Raw genomic sequence first — 24547 nt, 5'->3', positions numbered from 1 at the left:
ATGCTATAGTCCTCTTAAATAAAGTTGGAAGTGCTCAGAAACAATACCATGTCCTTCTTATTTTAAAACGAATGCAGTATAACATTTAATGTCAGGCTACTTATTTGTCGAACGTGGGACAAAGTAGCTTGAATTTTTGGTTAAAAGTTTCGACCAGTTTCTGGACTTAAGTTCTTTTTTGGAACAGGTCCCCAACTCTTATCTTGAGGTGTGTGGTCACATGTTTAAGTTCCCCTTAAAAGCATTAGGTTTAAAGAAAAATAAATTCAGGAAGATATTACTGTCCTTAAAAGCTCATTACCAGGGACACCATCCCAGCACATTTGAGCTTTCATGATAATGATGTGGAGATAATGACTTGAAACCTACCATCTTCTCTTTGTAAATGGAACTAAGCAGTCACCACCGTTTTGGCATTTGCACTCAAAGGTTTCCTGAAAATGATCAATGTCAAAAAAAGAAAAAAACAGGATCCCAAGTCCTATAATTTGCTCTTCATTTTCAGTCTGCCCCAAGATTAACCCCACACAAATTCACAAGTTGAGCTAAAATTACCTGGTATTTGTTTGTATGTAGTGGTTTGAGGTTACCTGGTAAAAAGATGATAACCGTAAGGTAGCAAATTTTAAGGGATTTTGGCGATGCTGAAAAAAAGGAATGTTTTTATTTTGAATTCCATCAGATTAAATGACTGCCTATCGGAGTATAATCTATAATCCAAGGCATCCCAGTTGATGATGTGGGATGAAAATAAAGATGCTTAACTGTTACTTATAGTTCTGACCTGTCACTATGTATTTACCTGGTCTTGTCAAAGGGGGTGGGGTGAGGGGCTTAAGCTTATCTCACCTTAAACCTAAAGCCCAGTGCTAAGCAGATGTGATGTACAATAGGTTGAGGTGATTCTTGGAGATTAATAGTTCAGAAGTACATAGAATGGTGTTGTGGCAAATATCGGTATTACACCACATTGTAGATATAGGATTAAGAGTTAGTGATTAATTGGGTAATTACACATGGGTTGTGGATATCAACACACCCCTGTTCTCACACAGATGCACGCACATGCACATCACAGATGATATTTTTATCCAGGGTAAATTTTGAGTTTAGGGATTTCAATCAGAGTTGTAGGAAATAATAGCCCTGGTACTTGAACAGGTTTTTTTTCTCTCATTACTTCTACCAAGTTTGACCAATAGAAAATAATTGAAAAGTCATTGACAGCATTTTAACAAAAGCAAATAATGCATCTCTGTGTGGCATTGCGGTCATTAAGAACAAGTTTAAAACTCATTGACAGGATTTGAACAAAGGGAAATAATAGAGTGGTGTATTTCTTTCGTGTGGCACTCCGCCCCTTGCCACCAGAATGAGGAGAGGCTGACACACACACTTTCTGTCCCTACTTGACCCTTGTTTAGATGCACCAGTCCCACTACTAGTGCACAGGCTTTGACATGTCCTCGATATCTCTTTGTAACCCTGGTGATTTTATCCTTTGAATAGATTGTCAGGCCCAAGAGGTTTTTCTTGTTCAGAGAGTGGAAGAAGTATTTTGTCATTGCAGATGTAATTTGAATTTTTGCACATGAATCCAGTATGGTGGAAATAAAATGTCAATATTGTTGTTTCAATAACAGAATATAGGATAGTCCTTCTGAAAGAGCTGAAATTCTTTTCAGACTTATGCAATATGGAAGTAGCTATTTTTTTCTGCCTGGCACTGAATTTGAAAGCTGGAAATCCATTACATTGGTTTCTTTGATGGCAATAGGTGATACACACTATAAAATAAAACCAAACACCAGTGTAAATACATATTTCTTCTGTCAGTTCATAAAAAGAAAAAAAATAGCTCAAACATACTTTATAGTCAACCACAGGTATAAGTGCAAATGAAGTTTGGTACAGTATAAATAAGTCACACATTCAGGATTGATGAAATTTTCTTATCCACACACTGCAAACTGAAGCCACATGTCCATCTTTTCAAGCCACAATACAGACATTTTCAATTGTATGTTCACAAAAACTCCGGATACAAGACATATCATTTTCACACCACTGAGGCCACCCCTGATGACTGGTAGATGTGTCCAGTGGTCAAAGACTGGTCATTTTGGAAATCACTTCAGGGCCAAAACTGTCAGTGTCCTTTGTAATCCGTTGGTCCCGGTCAAGTTGAGTCCTTTGTCCAGATTTTTATCTTCAGTGATTCATCACATCAGTGTTTTCTTTTAATTTCATTGTTCGAAAGGACTTTTTTAAATTGTGTGTCTATCATCTTTCCTTCATATGTCCCTTCTTTGTTTCATTGACATTTGCTTCTTAAGGTTAACAAAGCCGATCTGAAAATTTTCAAGGAATGGATACAATGTCTTGGGTAAAATAGGTTAAAAACATGTTTCCATGATTTTAACAATATTGGAAATTTAAAAAAATACTTGTGATAAAAGAAACAGTATGAAAGTAAACAATGATTGAAATAGATTAAGAAAAAGGTTTCAAAATGGAAACATGCCATCTCATATTAATGTAAACATTGCATAAACACCTTAATTATTGTATGGCAAATGTAACATCATTGTGAATTTCATATACGATTAATTTCAACTGGTTGACAAGTTTTTCTGAGCTTTTACAATTGTTCCGTCAGTCTCTGTTAAAGGTTCTCTGCCTAGATTGTGTTGATAGTGAAGAATGGAGCTGCCTTCCGTGATTAGGACATTTGATTGTCAGAGACTCTGGCACCTTTTTTCCCTATCGTCACCTTTGCCATTTTGGTAACAAGAACCTTAGCAGCAGGTTGTGGAAACAGCATAATTGTTCAGACAACTTCACTAGCATGGTGCTAATAGAAACCACACAAGCATTGACCATTACCTCCTTGTAACAAGGAAAAAAACACAGCTAGCCTACGGCTAACTTGGTTTCTTTATATACTGCTGCTTGATTCAATATAAGTACATAGAAATGCATGTGGGTGCACCTTGTTTAGGATTCTATGAAGAAGAAAATTATTGTGTTATTGCAGAGATATGGTGAATGACATAAAGAAAGTTGTAATTTTAGTTCAGACAAGCACTGTTTGGCACATGTGTTACTTCGATTTACTAGTGGTGCTTAAACTTCTCACAGTAATGTTTGGGTTGAGTTTGAATGTTTTATTGAGGGGGACAAGATTTGAAATATTGCTTGAGTGATTAGTACTCAAGAAATGCAGTCAATTCATAACATAACTAACAAAATGTTAATGTCAATTTTTTTAGCCAATATCTGCAAATTGCATTATACTTCAACAACCCCCCCGCCCTCAAAAAAATATTTCTATTTGGTACAAAAAGACCATTAAAAGGTAAAAGCTTCATTTACTTGTTTGTTGATTTATTTGTTTGTTTGTTGATTTATATATCTGTTTATTTATTTATTTATTTATTTTATAGTTAAAAATACATTTGCTGTTATGCGTTTTTTCTCAAGATAAAAAATGCAGAGCAACTGATCAGGTTCTAATGGTTTCTCTCTTTTTATGCCATGGTTTCCCTTGGGCAATCTGGAATGCATTGTGGGATGTTTTTTCTGCAGTGCAAAGGAAAACCTTACATGTTTTTCCAAGCTTTGGAGAAATGAAGGCAAATTGAATTCCGAAGGTTCCCAGACTAATAAGATTTCATAGTGATAGGGAGGTGGAAAATGGCTTGGTTTTTTTAGGTCTATGAATAAAACAGAGATGTGCAAATCAGAGCACAGTAAGCAAAAAGATGAAATCCTTCAAACTGCCAAAAACCAATCTACTCTGTCTCTGCATTGGACTTCCAGGGTATATTTATAGTTCTAACAATTCCAAACTTCTGTCAATCATTTAATGGTCAATAGAAATGCAATGGGACATAAAAAGTGTCATTTGAGTGTTTGGCAACTTTTAATTACCAGCAAAAATTGTTACCAGTCCTTTTATTTGTCTACCATTTCATTCTGAATGGCCTTTTATGTTTATGGTGTATCCATTTGACTGTCAGAATAAACTGGTTTGTTTAGAATGGGTACTAAGTACAGAATGTCATAAAAGTTCAGTCACATTTCTGCATGAAGAGATCTCAATTTCTCCCATTATTTTTATGAATGTTTATTAGGATTTATTTCTACCAAGGGACAAGAGATTTCTGCAGTTAATTTGACCATAAATTTGATCTTGTAAATTCTGTTTGAAGGCGCCAGTCTTATTTGATTAAGTGAATATTTGTTTCAATTTTCTGGTATCTGTTCCAATGTTGTGATGGAAATTAGACTAATCATTGTGTAAATTGTTTCCTGTTCCACACAGTTTAGTGTAGCATCTTTATTGGTTAATGCCCAGTAGACCAGAATTTAAAATGAGTCAGTAATTAAACAACCAGTGCCTGTCCATTTTTGACCATTAGCTAAATTGTTATCTCTTTTTATTTTTACCTTCCAGCTACTATGCCACCTATGAGATTGTTTCTTCAAGAAGAGTCTGCCAGAAATCCAACATTACCCCTTGGGCAAAGGTTCTGGAGAAGGGAGCCCAAATATGTGTTGAATGCCAGCCCACCGCCATGTGGAAGAGTCTAGGCACCCGCTGTAAAGGACATGGTGTCATTAACCAAATCACGAGATGGAATGCTGTAAATGCACGCGGTTGCCATGGTAAATGGATAATGAGGACTGTACACAAAGAGGGACGATGTGATGAGGGTACTAGGAAGGACTTCATCTTCATCTGAGTTGATACTTACCTGAGGAGAGATTTATTTAGGAAAAAATCAAACTTGTACATAGTGTCTATGTGTCTATACCCTTTCCCAACTACCACAGAGTTATGTACAGACCCCCTCCCTTCTCTTTATTATAATTATAGTTAGATAACCCTAGCTGGCAAAAAGCCGAATGGGAAACCTCATGCCGGCAAGATAGTGCGGTATCAGCTGTACAAAGTATTGCAAAATGGAAATCATGTACATTTTAAATCAAATTTCCTACTCCAGACACAACTAAAACCAGACAGTTCAAGGCTTTCTCATTAGAGAGTGCTGTAAATTCTGTATAGCCACACTCACAGCTAGTATGGTATGGATTTAGTTGTATAGCACAACAATGTGAGTATAAGATGTTATAAGAACCCAGTAACCACTGCAGCACATTTATACAGTCTGCCCCTTGAAAAAGATATCAACACAGCATGCAGGGTCTGTTCTGCAGCGGTTTTGTTGGCTGGGTTCAGTTCAATCCCACCCAAGCAGCAAGCGGATGACTGATGAAAAAAATCCTGATACCGTTGTGTCAAGTGAATTTGAGCAGAATCAGACATGTTACCAGTAATTGCAATGTTATCATGCCATCTACCCACTGTCTGAATTTTTTGCCAAATAGTAAATTGCTGAGAACCCTGTGAAAGTCATTTCTTGTAAATATATATCAGTAGCATTATGCAACAGGTGTTTTAAGTAATAGTACAGCTGAGTGATTATTTACTTTAACGTAAATCTTATATTAAGTATAAAGGGTTCCCACCGATCTTCCATTATAAGGTGCAGCTTTTGCCAATATGAAGGGTTTAAGATAATATAGTTTACTTGCATACATAAGATAAACTTAGCAATATTATTTAAATAAGGTAGGGATTGATTTAATGTGGTTCAAAATATTTTCTGTTAAGAATTCAGGGTATACTAATACTTTTTACTTTTCCTGTTTTTGCCAAATTGATATCAGAGTGACTCAGAAATTGAAAATTCAAGTTTTTGCCAAATTGATGTCAGAACTTCATTGGATTTTAAGGTTGAAAATTGTCTTTTTTTATTTTTAGCATATTGTAGAATTTTATCGCATATGGAACTCGTGTACATTTGTAATCTTCATAGATTTTCCAGTTAGATTTATTAACATAGTTGATCTAGAAACTTTTTTTTACGAATTATGGGAAATAATTCTTACCATTTCTAGTATATTGTACAGTAACTTAGCATTTTAAAGTCTTTACCAGATTTTGCATTTAAGTCTGTTGTTCATTATTTTAAATAAGCATGATGATGTTGATGAGATGAAAAAGTGAAAATGTGTTACTTGATCATGGGCATTTTCTTTGGTACAGTTTGAGATTTTAGTAGTTTAAATAGGATGCATGGGTATTCTAGTGTTGCAGAAGCTGCCTTTGCTCAAATTACCCACTCCGCATACTTGTACACAAATTGTAGTACACTACCTCATATTTTTTGGAATATAAACTACTTACACTGCTGGTTCTTTGAGCTTTCAGAAAATATGACATGCAACTGTATTTCAAGTGCATACTGCTTTGGCCATTTTATTCAGTAAATTGAGTAAGCACTTGTAAATAGGTACAAATGTCCTCATTTGTCAATTATGCATTTGGGGAACAGTGCTGAAATCGTATCTAGGATATAGATGTAGATCTTTTAAATAATTAACTCATGTTGTTGATGGTTGAGGGAGGCACTTTTATTATAATTGTTATGATCACTTTGCCTCTGACTGGAATTTCTCTTTCTTATATGTTACATCTAGTATTAATGGGTTGGTTTTACATTATTCAGGATGGTGAGGTGAAGACAGGAGGATCTGAGTTGGAATTTTATCTTCATCTAACTGATTGGTGCGCATAAAAACTATGCATCTGTAAATTTATATAAATATAAAACCTCAGGTACATTTAAAGATTTGGATAATATTCCACACCTTTCCTCCTGTGTATGTGGACTTTATAACCTCGGGGTATCTGACCAAATATATACATATAGAGAGAGAGAGTAGCCTGGACCAGGTTGATTGTAAACCAGGGAAAGTACTTGGTATTAATCAGTCCCGGGGAGACCTATCAAAATGTGTAAGAATATTAAATCATGTTTGGTTTCACCAAGGGATTCTAATTGCTGTATTTTAATAGTTGTTAATATGTACCTAATGTCTATCTCATCAGGGCCGGTCAATGGACTGACCAGTTAAAACTGGACATCTGTCTGCCCAAAATTATGACATAGATTCAAGAAACATTCTGCTCAAGGTCCAGTATTCCACTACTTATCTGGAAATAGTCACAAAATATTTTGATTTATGTTAATGTCTAAGAAATGAAATGCATTATGATTGGTTGTTGAATAAACTAATTCTAGACAGACTTTACAAATTTTCCAAGAACTGCTTTAACATCATGTCTGAAAATGTATTTTTTGCTTTTGAAAAAGTTAATGTAAATTTATAGAATCTGTGCATTGGAATTCACCTTTGGTCATTTGTTTAAAATTTTAGCTATAAATCATGTAACTGATACCAATTAATATTATTTTAGATCATACAAGCTGCCATGATATTTATTATTTGTAAGATAGATAGTGTGTGCTTCTATGCAATGTTGATTAATACATAATAAATAACATGTTTAGTTTTAATATCTGTCTATGCAAGTAATTTGTTAATTTTTTATCTATATTTTAAACAGTAATAAAGTATGTTCTGAAATGTGTGTAAACTGTCTTTTTGTAAACAGAATTTATTAAACAAAGCAAATTTATAAAATTAAAAGGATAGAATGTGTTAACATTTGAAGACAACAGCCCTGAAAACAAAATTACACAATTTCTTAAAACAAGTTTCAAGCAAGCAAGTACTTAAAAGAATATTGAGAAATTATGGAATTTAATCCAAGTGGTGTCAGACTGCTTTGAGATGGGCCTGGTTTGAGGCAAGTAAATGCATGCTTTTTTGAGGCATTTCAAACTATTTTGGCATTTCACTTGAACTCACTCCCCACTTCTTTTAAAGTCTTATGTACAAGCTTAAGAAGACTGCCAAACACCAGTTCCTTGGGTTCAGATTTATTTGCAGGCACTTGAGAAGTGCAGATTCTCACATTTGAATGATTTGTTACACATTCCCCTGTAACGTAGTGTAACTGGCAATCTGTCAAGATATATCATTTCAGAAACATGCAACATTTGTCACTGTACATCTTTCTTACCATAAAACATTTTATCAATTGAAAAAAAATTAATTTTGATGCTGCGTAGCTGATTATTGATCTTTACCTGTAATAAAGCTCAGGCAGTTTTGGAAAAATAATTCCCACTAAGAATGTCATTATCCATGGAATATCAGAAGGATCCTGAAAACTCTCAAACAATCTGAATTCTCCAACAGAATCTCTTGCTCACACCAAACGAAGAAAGTGAGATCACACTTACAAATCCTGAACTGTTACCCATGGTTATCTGAAACTTTTTTGAAACAGAGCAGAAAAAAAATTTCCAGTTTTTGAACATTGGCTTGTGATCATCAAGCGTACCATTCCTGCAAGTGTGATCAGAGACGTCTGGTGAGAATTGATGAGATAAATCAACTAGAAATCCACCTGTCTTTATTACTTATTCCCTCTTTATTTGGTTGGCCAAGGTTCAAGATGTTTTGATGTGAACTTCTGAAAGGAGGAGTGAGTACACCCGGGGAGATGAGCTGCAGGGATAATAAAAGTTTAAAATTGGAGAGAAAAGGGGGGTTTGGTGAGATAGAAGAGGAAAGTATTAAATTGATGGTGAGGAAGAGTGTGAGGTGACAAGTTGTAAAAAGGGAAGGAAACCCTCAGTAGGAAGAGGAGTTGGGAGGGAACATACAAGAGAAGGAAGGGATGAGAAAGAAAGGCACATGTGGGAAATAAGAGGGGGTAAAAGGGAAAACTGTAAATGGATGGCACCCTCCATCCTAAACAGAAGCAAAATGAGACTGGGATTTAAAAGTACAATGTACATGGTAAAGCGAAACAGTTCCACAGAGTATCAACTAGGTTAAACATAAAATGCAACATCAATGAGAGAGGTGTTCCCATGCATTAGCGGACTAAGTGAAAGGCTGGATCAAAGGAGGGCCGTACATCTTGCAGCACAGCAGGCCAGTGGTGGATGAAGATTTAGTGTTATCCTTCTGCTGTGATTCATAAACTCTAGGAGGCTTCCTATCTTATTTATCTGTCAACTTTGTGAACTTGAGGCATGCTTCTTAAATGAGCAAATGCAAGATCATGAGGGCTTTGGGTAAAAGTGAAAAAGAATGAAAGAAGGAAAGACACAATTACTGACAGGGTTATCAGTGCCCACGAAAATGCAGAATTTATTTTATAGCTTTGGTTTGCTTGCTAGCTTTTAATATTACAATAAACAGAGGCATTCTTATTCAATTCAAATAAATGAAAGTGTTTGTTTTGTGTGTATCCATCATTAAATCATTGTTCTTTAGCAGTATGTGGTGGGCAGCCATTACACAATGTACATCCAATTTAAGATGCTGTAAAATGTTATTGTATAAAGCATACTTGATAATAAAAAGAATACATGTACACTCAAGTGAACATTCTGTATGCTTTTCTAAATGCTTCTCCACCAATGATATCTAAATAAATAATGTCATTCCCAGCAAATACAATACCAAACCTTCCACATCATGGGTATTACATTATTTAACAACTTAGACCTAACAAGACAATTGGCAGGAGTAAAAGTACCTAAACCAAAAACCTAGGAAGCAGCTTTTATCAATTTTCAGCAGGACGAAGTGATTACAGGTAGCCACAGCGCTCTCCATGAATGTCTGTAAACATGTAGTTCACTCGGAAGTCAATAAAACCATGTATCCTTTCCATTATGTCAATGGTGGCTTCTTGTCTTGTCATCTTTTCTTACAATGAAACTTACATTATAATGAAGATATTGAACCACCACCTGATTTTTCAAGAAGTAATTTTGTTTGAAAAGTCCTGTATAGAATACAATTATGGTATAAGCATCACTTTTAAATCAAAACTAAAGCATTATTAACATAAAACATGTCTTTCTTGCCTATGAAAACTCCTCAGTTTTGAAAAAAAAGTTTTAAAAATAAATTTAGAAATGATGCTAGGTCTTTCCTCAACTAGAAAAATTTAAATAACAACCAATACAATGAGCTACATGTCATGAAAAAAATCAACAGATAAAAAAAAATAATAAACTACAATGGGAATCATCCAAAATAGCCCAAAGTCCCATGACACAGTGTAAAATCAAGCAAAATTTCATGAGATTTGGAAGTGAGCTGGATCAGAAATAATGGCAGACTAGGGAGTGCAGTGCAGCAATGAATAAAAATAAAGGCTGACTCAACTTATACAAAGAGATTCTTCTGGTCATTTTCTCATTTTCAAATTATAGTCTTACAGTCTTAGTCTTAGTACAAATAAATATTCCACGTTTTAGATGTCACTTTTGCATTGCTTTTTACAAAAACATTCCCAACGCATGAAGTTTCTTCCTCATCATTAAAAAGTTAACCCCTCTTCACACAGATTCTTAGACATTTTCTAGTCTTGTATGACATCATGCAGTATTGAAGGCCTTGTCTTAGGATATCTTGGGTGATTCCCACTCCAGTAACTTACTCATTTCCTACAGAATTTCCCAAAGCACAAGTGCTGTCATCTGGTGGAGGGTTGCCAGATGGTTGAAATTAGAATCAAGCAGTACCTTTTTTGAGTGGTGAGGCAATTCTATGTCTATAATTCAAAGTTTGATGTCAAGTGTTTTCTTGTGGTTTGAGGACAAAAGGTTGTAGGAAGCAGGTACAGCTGAGGACAACAAACTCTTCAATCTTCAGGAATTTCTTTTTGTAAAAAGAATGGAGCCTTAGTCCAGGGACGTTAAAATAGTTCGGAAATTTTGCACTCAAAAACTTTGTGCCATTATCAGTTGGGTCCTTTACACCACCTTTACCCATGTAGAGAACCACTTTGCATGGCGCTTTACACTGTGCAATAGTATATCATATGCTTTACAAAGTGTAGTAAAATTAGTTAAAATAAATGCAAAAAATAAGCCACATGCTTTTATTCAGCTCTGATAAACTCTGATAAAATACACAACCATGATGACATTGTGGTCACTTTGTTCATTTCACAGTATCTGCGCATCAAAAAGTTAATATAAATATGCAGGTCTAATATCTATATGACTGTTGGTTAAAGAAGCCATTCCAAAAATAAATAAGCATTTGCAATATTAACCTGACTGCAAGGCAAAGAAGCCATTCCATAACTGAATAATACCCAACATGCGGAAGATAACATACATCTGCTTATTGATGAAGATGTACACTTCCTATTTCCAATTCTTATTTCATATCTCAGTATCTTGTTTTTAATACTTCTTTACTTAATATTTGGTATACTATTAGTCACTGTCTGATACATGAATTCTTCTGTATATTTTTTCCTTGTGTCCCTCCTTCATAGCTGCAAACCTGGCCACTGCAAACAGGAAGTCACTCAACCTGAGAAAAAAAAAGTGAAAAAAATTAGAAAACTGGAGAGAAAATAGACTGTGAAATGTGTATCCCTGGTAAAACAGAAATCTATACCCCAAGTCTGTTTCTCAAACTGTTTCTGATTGTTCACTGTCTGGGACACTGTGTAGTTATAAATACAAACTCCAGGGAAGACTTCAGCACTTAACATGTTTATAAAAAATAAATGACCCTGAGAAAAATATAATGTTAATGCAATCGTTGTCTTTTAATACTTTTTTCATATTTTTGTATTAATCATATCTGTATAAAATGTGTATAGAACTAGCAAATGTAACAATAAAACATTTAGCACTCAATAAACTGCAATAATTCATATTCTTATCATAAACATACCATATCTTTTAAGTTGTATTAATAACTGTTCAATGTACTGAGGAGTTATTATTCAATCACTGATCTGTGGTTAATGATATTTAGTGAAGAAAATAAGTGAGTACCTTTTTTTTTGCTGACAGCCAGGATTACATAACCAAAGTCTTTATTATCTAATCCACCAATTCTTTCAAACACATTTTAGGTGAAAACTAAATTTACTTTGGTTTGTAAACTGATATTAAGCAGTAATGTATACAAAATAACAGAAGATTATATATCATCTAATCTAATTTTCTATTTCAAATGTATTTTTACACAAAGTGATAAAAAATTGCCCTGTCCTCACTGGTAATAGCTAATCTTTGCACTGTAAGAACACAATGAAAAATAAATGGCTTTTCATCAGCTTAATTTTCTCCAGAACTCTAAAAATAAGTAGCACATCTGTTTGAATACTTTCAAACCTCATCTGACACCAATATTTAGGGATATTTTACCAGTTCATGACCTTAATTTTACACTTCATTTGTATATACTGGCAAAGGCTCAAAGATGCAATCTAATCTTATGTCTTGTTATTTCTGTTGATAAATGTTTAATTGATTAAAATTAACTGTTAACAATTCTTGTATTTAAGGAAATAATTTTAGTTCATGTTTTTCTCACTTGTACAAACAAAGAAGGTTGAACACAAAACAGTAAACAACAACAGGGTGAATATTTTGTTTGAGTGTAATTTCTTTGTGTTGTGTTTATTCAAAAAGTTCAGGATCATCCCTCGATATCACTGCTGGGATGGAAAGAAACCCAAAACATACATAAAAAAATAAAAACTTGGCCAACTTACAAACAGATTTGTTATGGTAGTACTGAACACTTGCTGCAATATTTCTGCACAATGACATCGCATGTTTCAAAAACAAAAACACAGTAAATGTAAATAAATAATCCACCCAATCTGAATATATATTGCCAACCTTTTACACTGGATTACCTTCTGTGAACTCTTAACAAGTGCCTTACTTAGCATTTAATTAATCTGATGATCTCTTACCACTTAATTAACAAGCCTATTAGAAGGAGGCATCAATTAGAATGACCCCATTATAACCTCACTTTGCAGGTGATGATGTATGCATGAGGCAAGAGGATAATAATACACCTACGCCTCCATCTTTAAACCACAGAGGAAAGTGTAAAACAACATGTATGTAAATATAAGACTCCCTCCTGGTGTACCTGAACTCCCTCCTTCAGGTCTGATACCTGTGTAACTAAGGAATGGTTCCATTAAAACTGGTTTGTAATTGGACAAACAGTTCTTCACAAATTTTGATGGAAGGGAAAATATTTACAAATTCAGATGAATTCAGTTAACCTTTCGTTTTTTCTGAAAGATTTTAAAAAAATCATTATTTACATTTTGCTTTGGCAGTGGTCTGATCTTCAAATCATGTCAGTTTGTACGTGTAGTCATTTTATAAAGTGCAATCTTAGAAAAAAATTGATCTCATATATATCAGAGAAGTCCTTGTCCCCAAGTATTTTTATATCCAATGTCCTAGAGAGGCAATGGGTTTTACTATTACAAAATATGAATTTTTTTAAATCATGTGCTGACAGATTGGTCATGTAACCACAAACAAAAAAGGTCAAATAAACCAAACACTAGCAAAATAAACATCAAAACAGTAAAAGTCCAAGCTTTACCAAGTACAAATTGCCTCAATTATTCTTGGCAAATGTGGTTGTGGTTTCTACACTTGTTTTGATATAAAATCTAATAGGCCTTTGTGCTCTTGTCAGGGACTGTGAAAAATCACAGCAGAACAATGCCTGTCAACAGTAAATATTATGGTGTAATGCCATAGGAAACAATTTAGACAGGCTCGGTTAAATATGGGTGCAAATTTATGGGCTATAATTGTATATTCTAATATGCTGCAATGATTAGTTATCATCGGTTGTGAGTCAGATCATTTTAATAGAAGAGCATGGATCGAGTGCAAACATAAAACTTGGTTATATCAGAATGTTCATTATTGCTAAATATATTTCTTGAAATTTTGTGAAAAATTTGTGGTATTTCACGAGAGAAAATGGGCGAATGATAAAATTTATTCCATAAATTTCACCACAAATAAAGACATGTATTGTATTCCACGTCTTCCTCCAGATGCGCAAACACCCCTTATGTGGTGACTTTTTCTGGATAATGTCACTTTCAGATTGAAATGATATAGTTGTATATCTTGATTAGAGATTAAAAGATTAGGTTCCCAGTCTGAATCATTTTTATCAGTTTGATATCATTAACAGCTTGAAAACTGTTTAATGACTTATTGGCTTGATGTAAGGTAATGTACTATATATGACATGCAACATCTCCTGACCTTCAACCATATCTTTATAACATTTACAAATCTAATTTCAGATGGATTTTTAAAGTGAAAATGACACAACAACTTTTTTATCCATGTAACTAAATTATCGTAAATTAGGTGGATCAATTTTGGACTACATGAACACAGATATATGCAAGGAGACAAAATTCTTTCAAAAAAGAAATTTATCCCATGGTTGTTTAACATTTATTTTTTAATCAGTCAGCAATATTTTTCAAGAGAAAAAATATGTTTCACATAAGAGTTCTATCAACACAAGAATCAGATGTTTTTCTGCAATAACAAGGTCAAGAAAACTTCAACACTGGTCTTCAGTAATAGGAATAAGGTACATTACCATAAATCCCCTGCCCTCAATGCAATAACAAGTATCCTCAGGTCAGAACTACATAACATTCACAGGCACAGTAGACCTAATGTCCAGGGCAGTGGCGACTAAGTTTAGCCCCTCAACGAAAGACTGGTCTATTTCATGGGTGTTTATCACTGATTAATCAAAAACGAACAGCTGGAATGGATATTTAGTTGGGTAATTACCTACAATTATTTGTAAGATCAAAGGTGAGTTGAGATGCGAGGTAAGCAGGTAAAATTATGAGACAGAAACCACATCTGATGTATCTGTCATCTTCAATGGAAGGCAGAGAGGTTTACCATATGTTGCTGTACAGTTGCATTGTCAAGATGTGCAGGAAATACATTATCTTTAGTGTGAAGGTGTAGGTGGCTGTCTGTCTGTCTGCCTGTTTCTTCATGTGTGTCTGTCTCCTCTTGTCTTTGTTAGTGTCTCCCTCTCTTCCTCTCTCTGCACATATGGCACAATATGTGATTGTAATATTGTGAAAAATACATTCCCATTGCATGTGGATGGCAGAGGCAATATCTGTATACATGTGCAAGAAGTTGCATTATATCCACTCACAATTATTTTCAAATGAGCATTTAGTGTGTAAGATACCCTCAGAAACAGATGTAAATCTAAAGAAAACAGCTTTGTCCACAAAGTGTTTGACAGAGATAAAACTTACATGTGCCGTTTCCCTAACTCACACTTTGTAGAAACAACAGTATCTTCATTTATCCACACTGCTGGAGCAACAGCCGCATTAGTTGCTTAAACAACTTTTAAGGTACCCAAATTAACTTGTTCAAACAGAAATTAATACCTTGAGAGCTGAGTAAATTGCACAATTTGCCAACGTGAAATGTTACAGGCCTTCTCCTCCATCCACCCCCACTGGTTCTATAAATAATTTACCTAACAGAAAATGGCAGGGTTCTCCAAAAAGTGTAGCTTTAAATAACTTCTCTTTCCTTATATTTAAACCACACTAAAACCACAATAACATCAGGGATAATCTCATAACTTTGCAATGGTCTTGATAACAGTAATGGTGTTATTGCAACACACTGGTAATGGTAAAGCTGATACCATAGTCTACTAAGAAAAGGGTACAGAATGACCCAAAATGAACTGGCCTCACTTTTTTTTCTAAGTCAACACTGATAACTCATTAAGAAAGTGTTTTCTTGATATACACAAGTCTAATGGAACATAACTGGTAATTTTAAGTGATGAAAATTTGAACAGACATTTTTTAAGAAAGCATTCCATCAAACTTTTTACTTTGTCTTAATCTTTTATTAATCATATGAAAATACCTGTTCAAATACTTCAATGGTTCTGGATCTATTTCTCCTGCTTTTTGTAAAGGGACAACTCTGAAAGAAAAAAATATAGCAAATATAAAACCATAATAATTCACATCAATCATCACTGTGTTTTATTTTCTGGTATAAACTGTAAAATATGTTTTTGACAATTACTGAGAAACCTAAACACAATTCTATTGAGACATTTCAAAGGAGAAGTAAAGAGAGTGTTTACAGCTGTAGTTTGCACAGTTGATACCTGGAGAATAAGAAAATGAGGAGGTTCTACATCAAAAACATATTCTTAACTCAAAATTGAAGCAAAAACAGAAAGGGCAGGAGGTCATCATTATGTGTGATTAATAGTAAAGACATGATAGCATAAGCAAAAGACATTTTGGGGCAAATGAATGTAGAATCAAATAAGTAATATAGCTTTAAATTCTAGAGTATCTCCTGCAAGGAAAATTAGTAACACCCTTAATCACATTGATATCTCCAAGAAGTGTTTTATTCATGTGAGTGGTGCTTATTTGATTGCCACAAAAAGTTGAAAGGTTCTCAGAGCTACAGATCTTCATTAAAACAAGTACCACATCCTGCTTGTTTTCTACACAGACCAAGGTGGTCCTCTGTGGTTCTATGGGGTCACTCATTTTCATTATTATTTTATTTTTTTTTTTTACAGTTGAATTCTGTTTGTGTACTCAACATCAACTGTTTATGATTTAAATTTCTCAAATTAATGTTAAACTGCCAAAAGGCATTTTTTAAATATCAAATCTATGTTCTCAAGCACTGTTTTGCCTTATAAATAATTTTCAAATGTACCTTTTTTTTTTTTGGAACAATTAGTTTTATAATCACTTGACATTTTCATTTAATTTGTAACTTCTTTATTTATCTACTAAATCATTATATTTTTCATGTATTTTATCTAATGATCTATTTTTCTTTTGGAAAAGTACTTCAGTCTTACTTAGTGTGACAAAATTCACAAAATGGGCAGTTTGCATGTCTACATAGGAGCATTAATAATTAGTCTTTTCTTCTTTCTCTCTTTATTTACATATACATATCATTATAAATAACCCCCACATACCCATAGCACTGACACACAAAGCATGTAATGAAATAAATTACAGTTGTTTAGCTCTTGTTAAAGACAAGAAACCACTATAATGACAGCATACAGTGGAAAGCCCAATAATCAAATTACAAACCAATTAGCATTTGGAAACCAATTAAGAGATGAATATCCATATAATTAAAACCATTAATTACAAAACCAGAGCTCATGGGTTAATCTCAGCCAGGTGACCTGTCCTTATTTGTCGTCTCTATAATTAATTTGTCAGGTAAGGCACAGATGTTCAGCAAAGGCCACATATTAACAAGGAGTACTTAAAATATTTCATATATCTCAGTCATGATTAAGGACAATGAAAAATGCACTCTGTGTCACTTCTTTTCTTTATTTGAAATTTCTTTGTATATTTCATCTCATGGGAAGGAGAATTTCAAAATTGTTCTATAAATGCAAAACATAACTATATTAATTTCTCAAATTATTCTATACCTTTTTCTTGTTTCTAGTTAGTTTCCTCTTTTCGCTCTGATGACATTCCAGTGTCATCCAATGAAAATAAATAGGAGCCCCTTAATGGGAATCTTGTAACATTGCATTAAGAACAATAAAGATTTTTCATTTCAGGCACTTCTTTCAAATTTTTGGACATTTTTAGGTGGAAATTGATAGCTGCAGGTGTAGCAATGTTAGTCACCCTAACCCCAAGCAATGCCTTAATGCTGCTTTACATCACTGTTTAAATTATTTACACCACAACATTAATACTTAGGTAATATCTTATCCCTCACATTCTTTTTTTATAATAATATAAATACTGGTTATACAGTGGAAGAGTGGGGATAGCCCTTGTAAACAGCATGTACTAACATACTACTAGTACACTATTATATATCAAATTTATTATAAATACAAGTTATAGGAATGGACAAATGAAGTCATCACTGGGGTTAAATGTATTTCTCTAATTAAAACATCAAAGTCGAAAAGCTGGTGACACAAGAGACACATAAAATACTGGACTAACTCCTGTCTCAGGTGACACTACAATGAGTCATGCTTGTGAACACACTGTGCTGACCACAACCATGTGTTTTACCAGGCCGCAGCATTGGCACATGTGATTACTGGTCACATATGTGTTCAGGTGGGAGCACTGTTATGCAATATGTAAAATGAGTAATACAAAAGGTATCTGGATGTGACTGTTATAAAGTTTTATATGCTGCAAGTTTGAAATGTGTGAAATTTTTAGAATTTAAATCAGGGTGCAATTTTAATCTGGACTGGATTGTAGTGAGTTAATAAAATTTAATATGCTGCCAGAATGATGTGTGTGTCACTGATAGCATTTAAGTCTGTGCATAATTTAATTATTCGGATTCAATTCTAACTGATATGAAGTTTCTGAATTATATATCCTGCAAGACGGAATCACTGCATTTTTAGAAATTATATCAGCTTGTACATTTATTAAACCGTTATACAGGTTATAAAACCTTATATCTATCATGATATTGTAAAATAAGCCATTCTTCAAAATGGCATCAGTGTGCAATTTTATTGCATTTGGATTCTGGTTGTTATCGCCAAATAATGCACTGTTAGGGTGTATAAATCCTGAAAAATACAGTCCTTGAGATTGACTATATCCCTTTTTTAAATAAAACTGATGACAATTTATAGACTGCACAAATCCTCAGATAACCCATGGAATGCTAATGTATATACCATAATCAAAGCACTTCTTAGAGAAGAAAGCATAATTCCATATCATTTTCTTCTGACTTAAGGGAAATAATATGTATAATAAATAAAACATAATGATGCTGACAAAAGTCTTTTATAGTATTTTACTGCTCTACATAAATAATAAAATACAGCATCTTTTCCTTTGAAGTAAACATAGAATACAAGTATAACAATAGTAACAAAACAATAGTAACTATCAATGTGCAAATATGCACCAAAGGGCATAGAAAAAACAACATATCCAATTCCACCAAATAAGTATATAGTCAAATTTTTAGTTTAACCTGGGGGAGAAATCCAGGTACTTAAAAGGGAACAGGAAATTTTTCTCGTTTCTGTGGTTTCTGAAAGTGGCTGCAGTTATTTGGCATCTGTAACTAATGAAGGCATGGAGAAGAAGAGGATGGATGGGGCCTTGTTTGGCTTGAATGTTCAAAGTTTATGTGGTTTTGAACTGAAAAGAAACACCTTCTCCAGTTACTATATAATAACCTGACATTGTATACTGATTGCAAATCTAATATTACATATTGGCTTTCAGTGAAAATGGTGGTGGGGGGGGGGGGGGGGTAAGAAGATAATTACAACAACTTTATATGATGAGTATTTGACATTATGTTTTAAATGCACTGACTACTCATAATAAGTAAATTAAAATTCATTTACTAATATTTTCTAGGCTCAAGGCCATTTGTGCATACACACCAAAATTGATGAAATTGGCACATATAAAGACATATTTCACAGGTGCATATAACACTGTGACTAGAGTCACCTGATTGGAGAATATGCACAAAAGGATTACAAAAGAGTAGTGTCTGGTAAGCAGCTTTAATCAGGGCCTTTAATGTTAAAAGATGCATTTTGTAAAAAAAAACTAAGAATAAAAAACATATTTGATATTATATATATACATATATATAACTGACAAGATAAATATTAGCCACATACAACTAAACTGGACATTAGCCACACACTGCACAATTTTTAACCTCCAGGGTGGTCAATCACCTTTCTCAATGTTTACTACAGACAGTTTTAGAAGACAAGTACTTATTCAACTCTTTCCTTTTGCTACAAGTTGCACTGAAAAAGACTACCTGATTTTGTAAGAAGGAACACATGCCTCTGTGATTTTACCAACAAAACCCACAGTGGAACCAGTCCAGTATTTGTCAGGTATTTGACATCCATCTAACACTATCAAAATAAACTGATATTCCCATGTGAAAACCAATCATTTTTGTACGAGGCCAACTTCTAAAGAATATCAATCATAAAACTTGAAAAAAAAATAATGAAAACACCTGAGAGTGAACTCTTGAACTTCCAGTGAAAATACCACAAACCACAAAGAGGAGTAAGTACAGTGTATTCTGACCACAATAATGACAGATCATTGACATCTCAAGAGACAGTTCCCTGTGATTCAATGTCACATTGATCTATTTGCCCAGGTCTCAAGTGGAGTGAATCATCCCAATTTCATCTCAGTTCATATCTCCAGTCAGTGTTTACTCACAGGGACTTATCTAAGGCTCAATCCAAAACCAAAACCAATAAAAATGAATTTATAATCTAATTGCGTCTTTCTGCAGATACGTCTCACCTAATTCTTTCCATCCAAGCAAATAATTTTAGGAAAAAGAAAAAAAATTAAAGGAAAAAATTCAGCAAATGCATTAAACATTTCCCCACTGCTCAAGATGGCTTCACTACAGCTTTTCCAAATGGTCTGCGACAAGTAAAGAGTTATTTAAGTGTGTAGGTATTCATATTTTGTTTATATATCATATCCAGGAGTCAAGTTCGATTTAGGACTTCTTAAACATATAACCCATTTTTAAAAGTTGTGTCCAGCAACCATAGAGGTCAAATGGAAATTTGGAGAAAGAAAAACAACTTTATCTGTAACTCACAAGAACTATGACATGCAATCTTCTTGTTACTGTTGCATGATGCACTGTAAACTGAAAATCAGTAAATGCACTGCAACATGTATGGACTATTAATATTCTTGCACACCTCTTATTTAGTCTTACTTTTGAAACTAACAGAAACTAAAGAATTATGTGGCAAGATTTGCTTAGACTATTAGCTAGGTGGACACGAGCTTATGTGATAGTGATATATGTGATAGTTTTCTTCCTCTGTACTCAAGCAATTTAAACCCAATGCCTTTCTTCACTCAGGTATATAAATGGATATGAACATCAAGTGTTGATTTACCTGTGATATTACACTTGTATTCTATTTAAGAGGAGCGAAATGTTTTTCTAACACAGCACTATAGAAACTAGAGGCACCCAAGTTAATGGTATGAATGTTTGGCATTTCTGTGGAGGTGGATTCACTAACTTCAGCACAATCAACTCCAATCACAGACAGAGCGATTTCAATTTCGCCCAACAGTATTAATTGGCTTGCAATAATGTATAACAGTTATGTCATACTGACTTTAGTGTGGCTGCCAAGGTAATGGCAAATTCAACAAACCATGATTCAAACAGGAAGTCTGACTTCCATTCACGGCGCCTTGTTCCAGATGTTGTGGTCAAGACAGCCATTAAGTAGTCAAAAAAAAAAACAGAAGTGCAAAAGGAAATTCCTCAATCCACATTCAATTTAACATTACAATCTAAATTTTCTGTTTATTTTGCAAGGCAGTTTCTTTCATTTACTAAAATAAGGATTACTAGGTAAAAATAGCTGGAAATTTTATCAGTTCATTACTCTTTCTTCCCATCCAGGTGTACCTGGCTCACAAAGCATAATTCAAACAATTTGATAGAAGTGTGAAACTACTCTTTTTGCTCTGAAAACAAAATGGCATGTGGCACACTTGAATTTTTGTTTCCATGAAAACACTTTAGAGTCCTTAATCATGCGCAAGGGTAAATATACCTTCTTTCTGCTCTTCGACAGATAGCCCTGGCCAAGTGTAAAGAAGAACTTGCTTTTCCGCCAGACTGGAAGTACAAAATTTTCTTTTGAAGTGAAGAGGCTGTGGTTTTCCAGTAGTATGGATCCCCCCTTAAAACTGTAATGCCAAACACATGTGCAACGGAAAAAATTAAAAGGTAAAAATTACTAATGAATGAAACATTTCCTTTTAAATTCAGATCTATCACTGCCCAAAATTCTAATTTCCAAATTAAATACTGCAACCATAAGAAACAGCACAACTATGTAAGTAGCTGGTTTTGAAAAAAAAACCCCACAAATTATCAATTATCATTTTACAGAGTCACACTAAAACAAGTTCACAGTCTGTATTTGTGCCCAAATCCTTTGTTTATCTTCAGCCAGGTACTTACAGGCAATATGAAGTTTTTCAGGGGTGGACATTCATCATGGAAGAAGTCAATCCACTGTTCCAAGTCTGTGGTGTTCAGATGACTAAATGATGTTTGTTCTTAATTCAGAAAAAAGTATAACCTGTTGATATTTTTTAATTTCAGATGAAAGAAATATTTATACAATTTTGCTGAGATACAAGTCTTGTTAACAAAACAATAACTATAATTCAATATTTGAATCAAAAACCATTCACTGCTAATTTACTGCATGCATTACTGTGACTTACTTAGTCACAAATCAGTATCATCAACTGTCCACATACATTGTACAAACTTACTAAGATGTGGTTGTCTTGCTGAACTTTTAGGTGTTGCAACATTGGAGGCAACATCTTGCAGTACACACTGAATCTGCAACATAAAAGACATTATTCAGTTCATACTGAATGAGGAGTGTTGTATTTTATACTAGATTTGAAATGCTGTAAAACGGGTTTTCATTGTCTATGGTGCAAAGACTTGAAGCCACAATATTGCTCTTGAACATGACATTAATATGACTGACTCACTGGCTTTTACATTAAAAAAAACTAAAAATGGCCTTATGGTTATAAAGCAAATATTAAATATGCACTAAAAATCTACTGTTCATCTTTATGAATAATGTACCTTTACATGTATATATTTAAATTAAGTTTGTCTAAAATGTATAAATCACTAAAATAATTATTTCAATCAATTATTTCAATCAACCTCACCTGATCAAGATAAGGAATACATTCTTGAAGTTTGTCAGATTCTTTAAAAAATTCCAAGGTGAGTCTGAAGTGAGAAATAGGGATGTATTTGAAAAACAGAATTATACTGGGAAATAAGTTTTACATTTTACATCATACTGAAAGAGAAGCTGACCGAGCTGTAATTTTTTCATGATGTATTGATAGTACATTTTACAGTTAAATCACAAATAACCAATAAGTATATCATACAAACTGTCATGGTATTCCAATTTGATTAACTTCCAATTTTTAAACATTAATGACATGCCATTAAATGAAAGCTACAAAAAAAATTATAGTCTGTTTATTAAAAGGAGATATCATGATTACCCAAGTGCTGATGACAGCTCATCTATTGTTCCAAGAGCTTCAAATATAACATCATCTTTGGATCTCCTTTCACCAGTGAATGTGGCTGAAGTACCTTGTTAATCAAACAAAAATATTCAAAAAAATAACAATTTTATCCAGTGAACTACTAGTAGTCATACTATTTATGCATTTTTATGCCTCAATTAAAACTGCATGTATAGAACCAAAAAAAAGTAAGCAATAGATTAATCATTAGAACTTTTTAAAAAATGCATTTATGCAAAATTAATCACAAGCAAGCAAAGCAGATAATCAAAGACATGAGGTCAAACAATGTCTCTAAAATGCATATTGATCCAGTGAACTACTAGTAGTCATACTATTTATGCATTTTTATGCCTCAATTAAAACTGCATGTATAGAACCAAAAAAAAGTAAGCAATAGATTAATCATTAGAACTTTTTAAAAAATGCATTTATGCAAAATTAATCACAAGCAAGCAAAGCAGATAATCAAAGACATGAGGTCAAACAATGATGTCTCTAAAATGCATATTGCGCCAACACAACACAGTGCAATTCACTAGAAAAAATGAGTCCATTAAAAATAAACATAGAAAACAGCCACTCCCAACAAAATGGGTGATATTAAAGCGAAGTTAATTGCTAGGTAATTTATATTGTTTATACAACTTAACAAGTTGGTATGATTTGCTTAGGTTGGGTCCTCCGCCATATTGCCTATCTAAAGAGTCACTCGCCAACTGATCGATAAAGAAGTCGTGCCAATTTGTTAAGCTGTATCAATGATATTTATTACCTGGTAATATATTTCACTTTTATGTCAACCTATTTTGTTTCCATTTCCTGTGATAACCTGCCACTGGCTTGTTTTCTCTAGTGTGTTGTGCTGTATTGCAGTGTATTGCGCATTTAAGGGACACGACTAAAAGTTAAAACAAGGGTACTTATGCAGAATCACCCCTCCCCTCCCCAATTTATAAATGTAAGTCTTAAATTTTCTATGTTTTTGGGTAACGTCTCTGCTACTCAAATGATTTCAACAATTAACTTGCTGCTCTTTCAATGTTTGCCCGTCAAATGGCTTCAGTACTAAGAAAAGAATAGCAAGGAAATGTTCAGTTTGAGTTTCACATCTGCACCGGACCAACTGCACTGTTCGTAAGCCTACCTTTATCACCAGTGCCTGTGTATAATTTAGGCCCTTTGCGCTCCTCACTACTGCAAAGACAACTGAAATGACAAAATACTAATTAAATAACAAACAACAGTCAAACAGTTAACGGTATCAAAGTCAATGGCAGTTAATCTGTCACTTTATTTCTCAACAAAATATTTATCGACAGGACTTAAATTTCAAGTTGTATGCACCTTACCTCGACGTGTGATATAGTGCTGGCCACATTCTATTAAGATGAGTTAAAATGGGCAATGTTGCACGACATATATTTGAGGAATTTGAAATTTTTTGAAGAAAAACTCCAGCTCCACTTCTGCATATGTGCGCTGCCATATTGAAAATATCCCAGTATGCATAGCAGTCGTAAACATCCTGCG

General features: G+C 33.8%; 2 protein-coding genes across 4 annotated transcripts in view; one reads left to right on the top strand and one right to left on the bottom strand.

The window, feature by feature from the left end:
* The window catches only part of LOC106156583 (somatomedin-B and thrombospondin type-1 domain-containing protein), a 41197-nt gene extending 33693 nt beyond the window's left edge, over positions 1-7504 (top strand). For all 3 annotated transcript variants that reach the window (XM_087016580.1, XM_087016577.1, XM_087016585.1), the window contains one exon: positions 4460-7504. In XM_087016580.1, the coding sequence (XP_086872706.1) occupies positions 4460-4748 (289 nt within the window). In that variant the 3' untranslated portion in view covers positions 4749-7504. The remainder of the gene's footprint in view (positions 1-4459) is intronic.
* A 1602-nt stretch (positions 7505-9106) lies between these two features.
* On the bottom strand, positions 9107-24530 carry LOC106156590 (corrinoid adenosyltransferase MMAB). Its single transcript, XM_013531912.2, has 9 exons — positions 24367-24530; positions 24162-24223; positions 22988-23081; positions 22637-22700; positions 22217-22289; positions 21897-21994; positions 21484-21548; positions 15750-15809; positions 9107-11331 (listed from the first exon to the last, which is right to left on the bottom strand). The coding sequence occupies exons 1-9, from the start codon at positions 24501-24503 to the stop codon at positions 11232-11234; spliced, it is 753 nt and encodes a 250-aa protein (XP_013387366.1). The 5' UTR covers positions 24504-24530; the 3' UTR covers positions 9107-11231.
* Positions 24531-24547: the final 17 nt, after the last annotated feature.

Source organism: Lingula anatina, chromosome 1, assembly GCF_051362555.1.
Source record: "Lingula anatina isolate TDL-2025a chromosome 1, LinAna3.0, whole genome shotgun sequence".
Classification (NCBI taxonomy): Eukaryota; Metazoa; Brachiopoda; class Lingulata; order Lingulida; family Lingulidae; genus Lingula; species Lingula anatina.
This window is presented reverse-complemented; position numbering and strand designations above follow the sequence as displayed.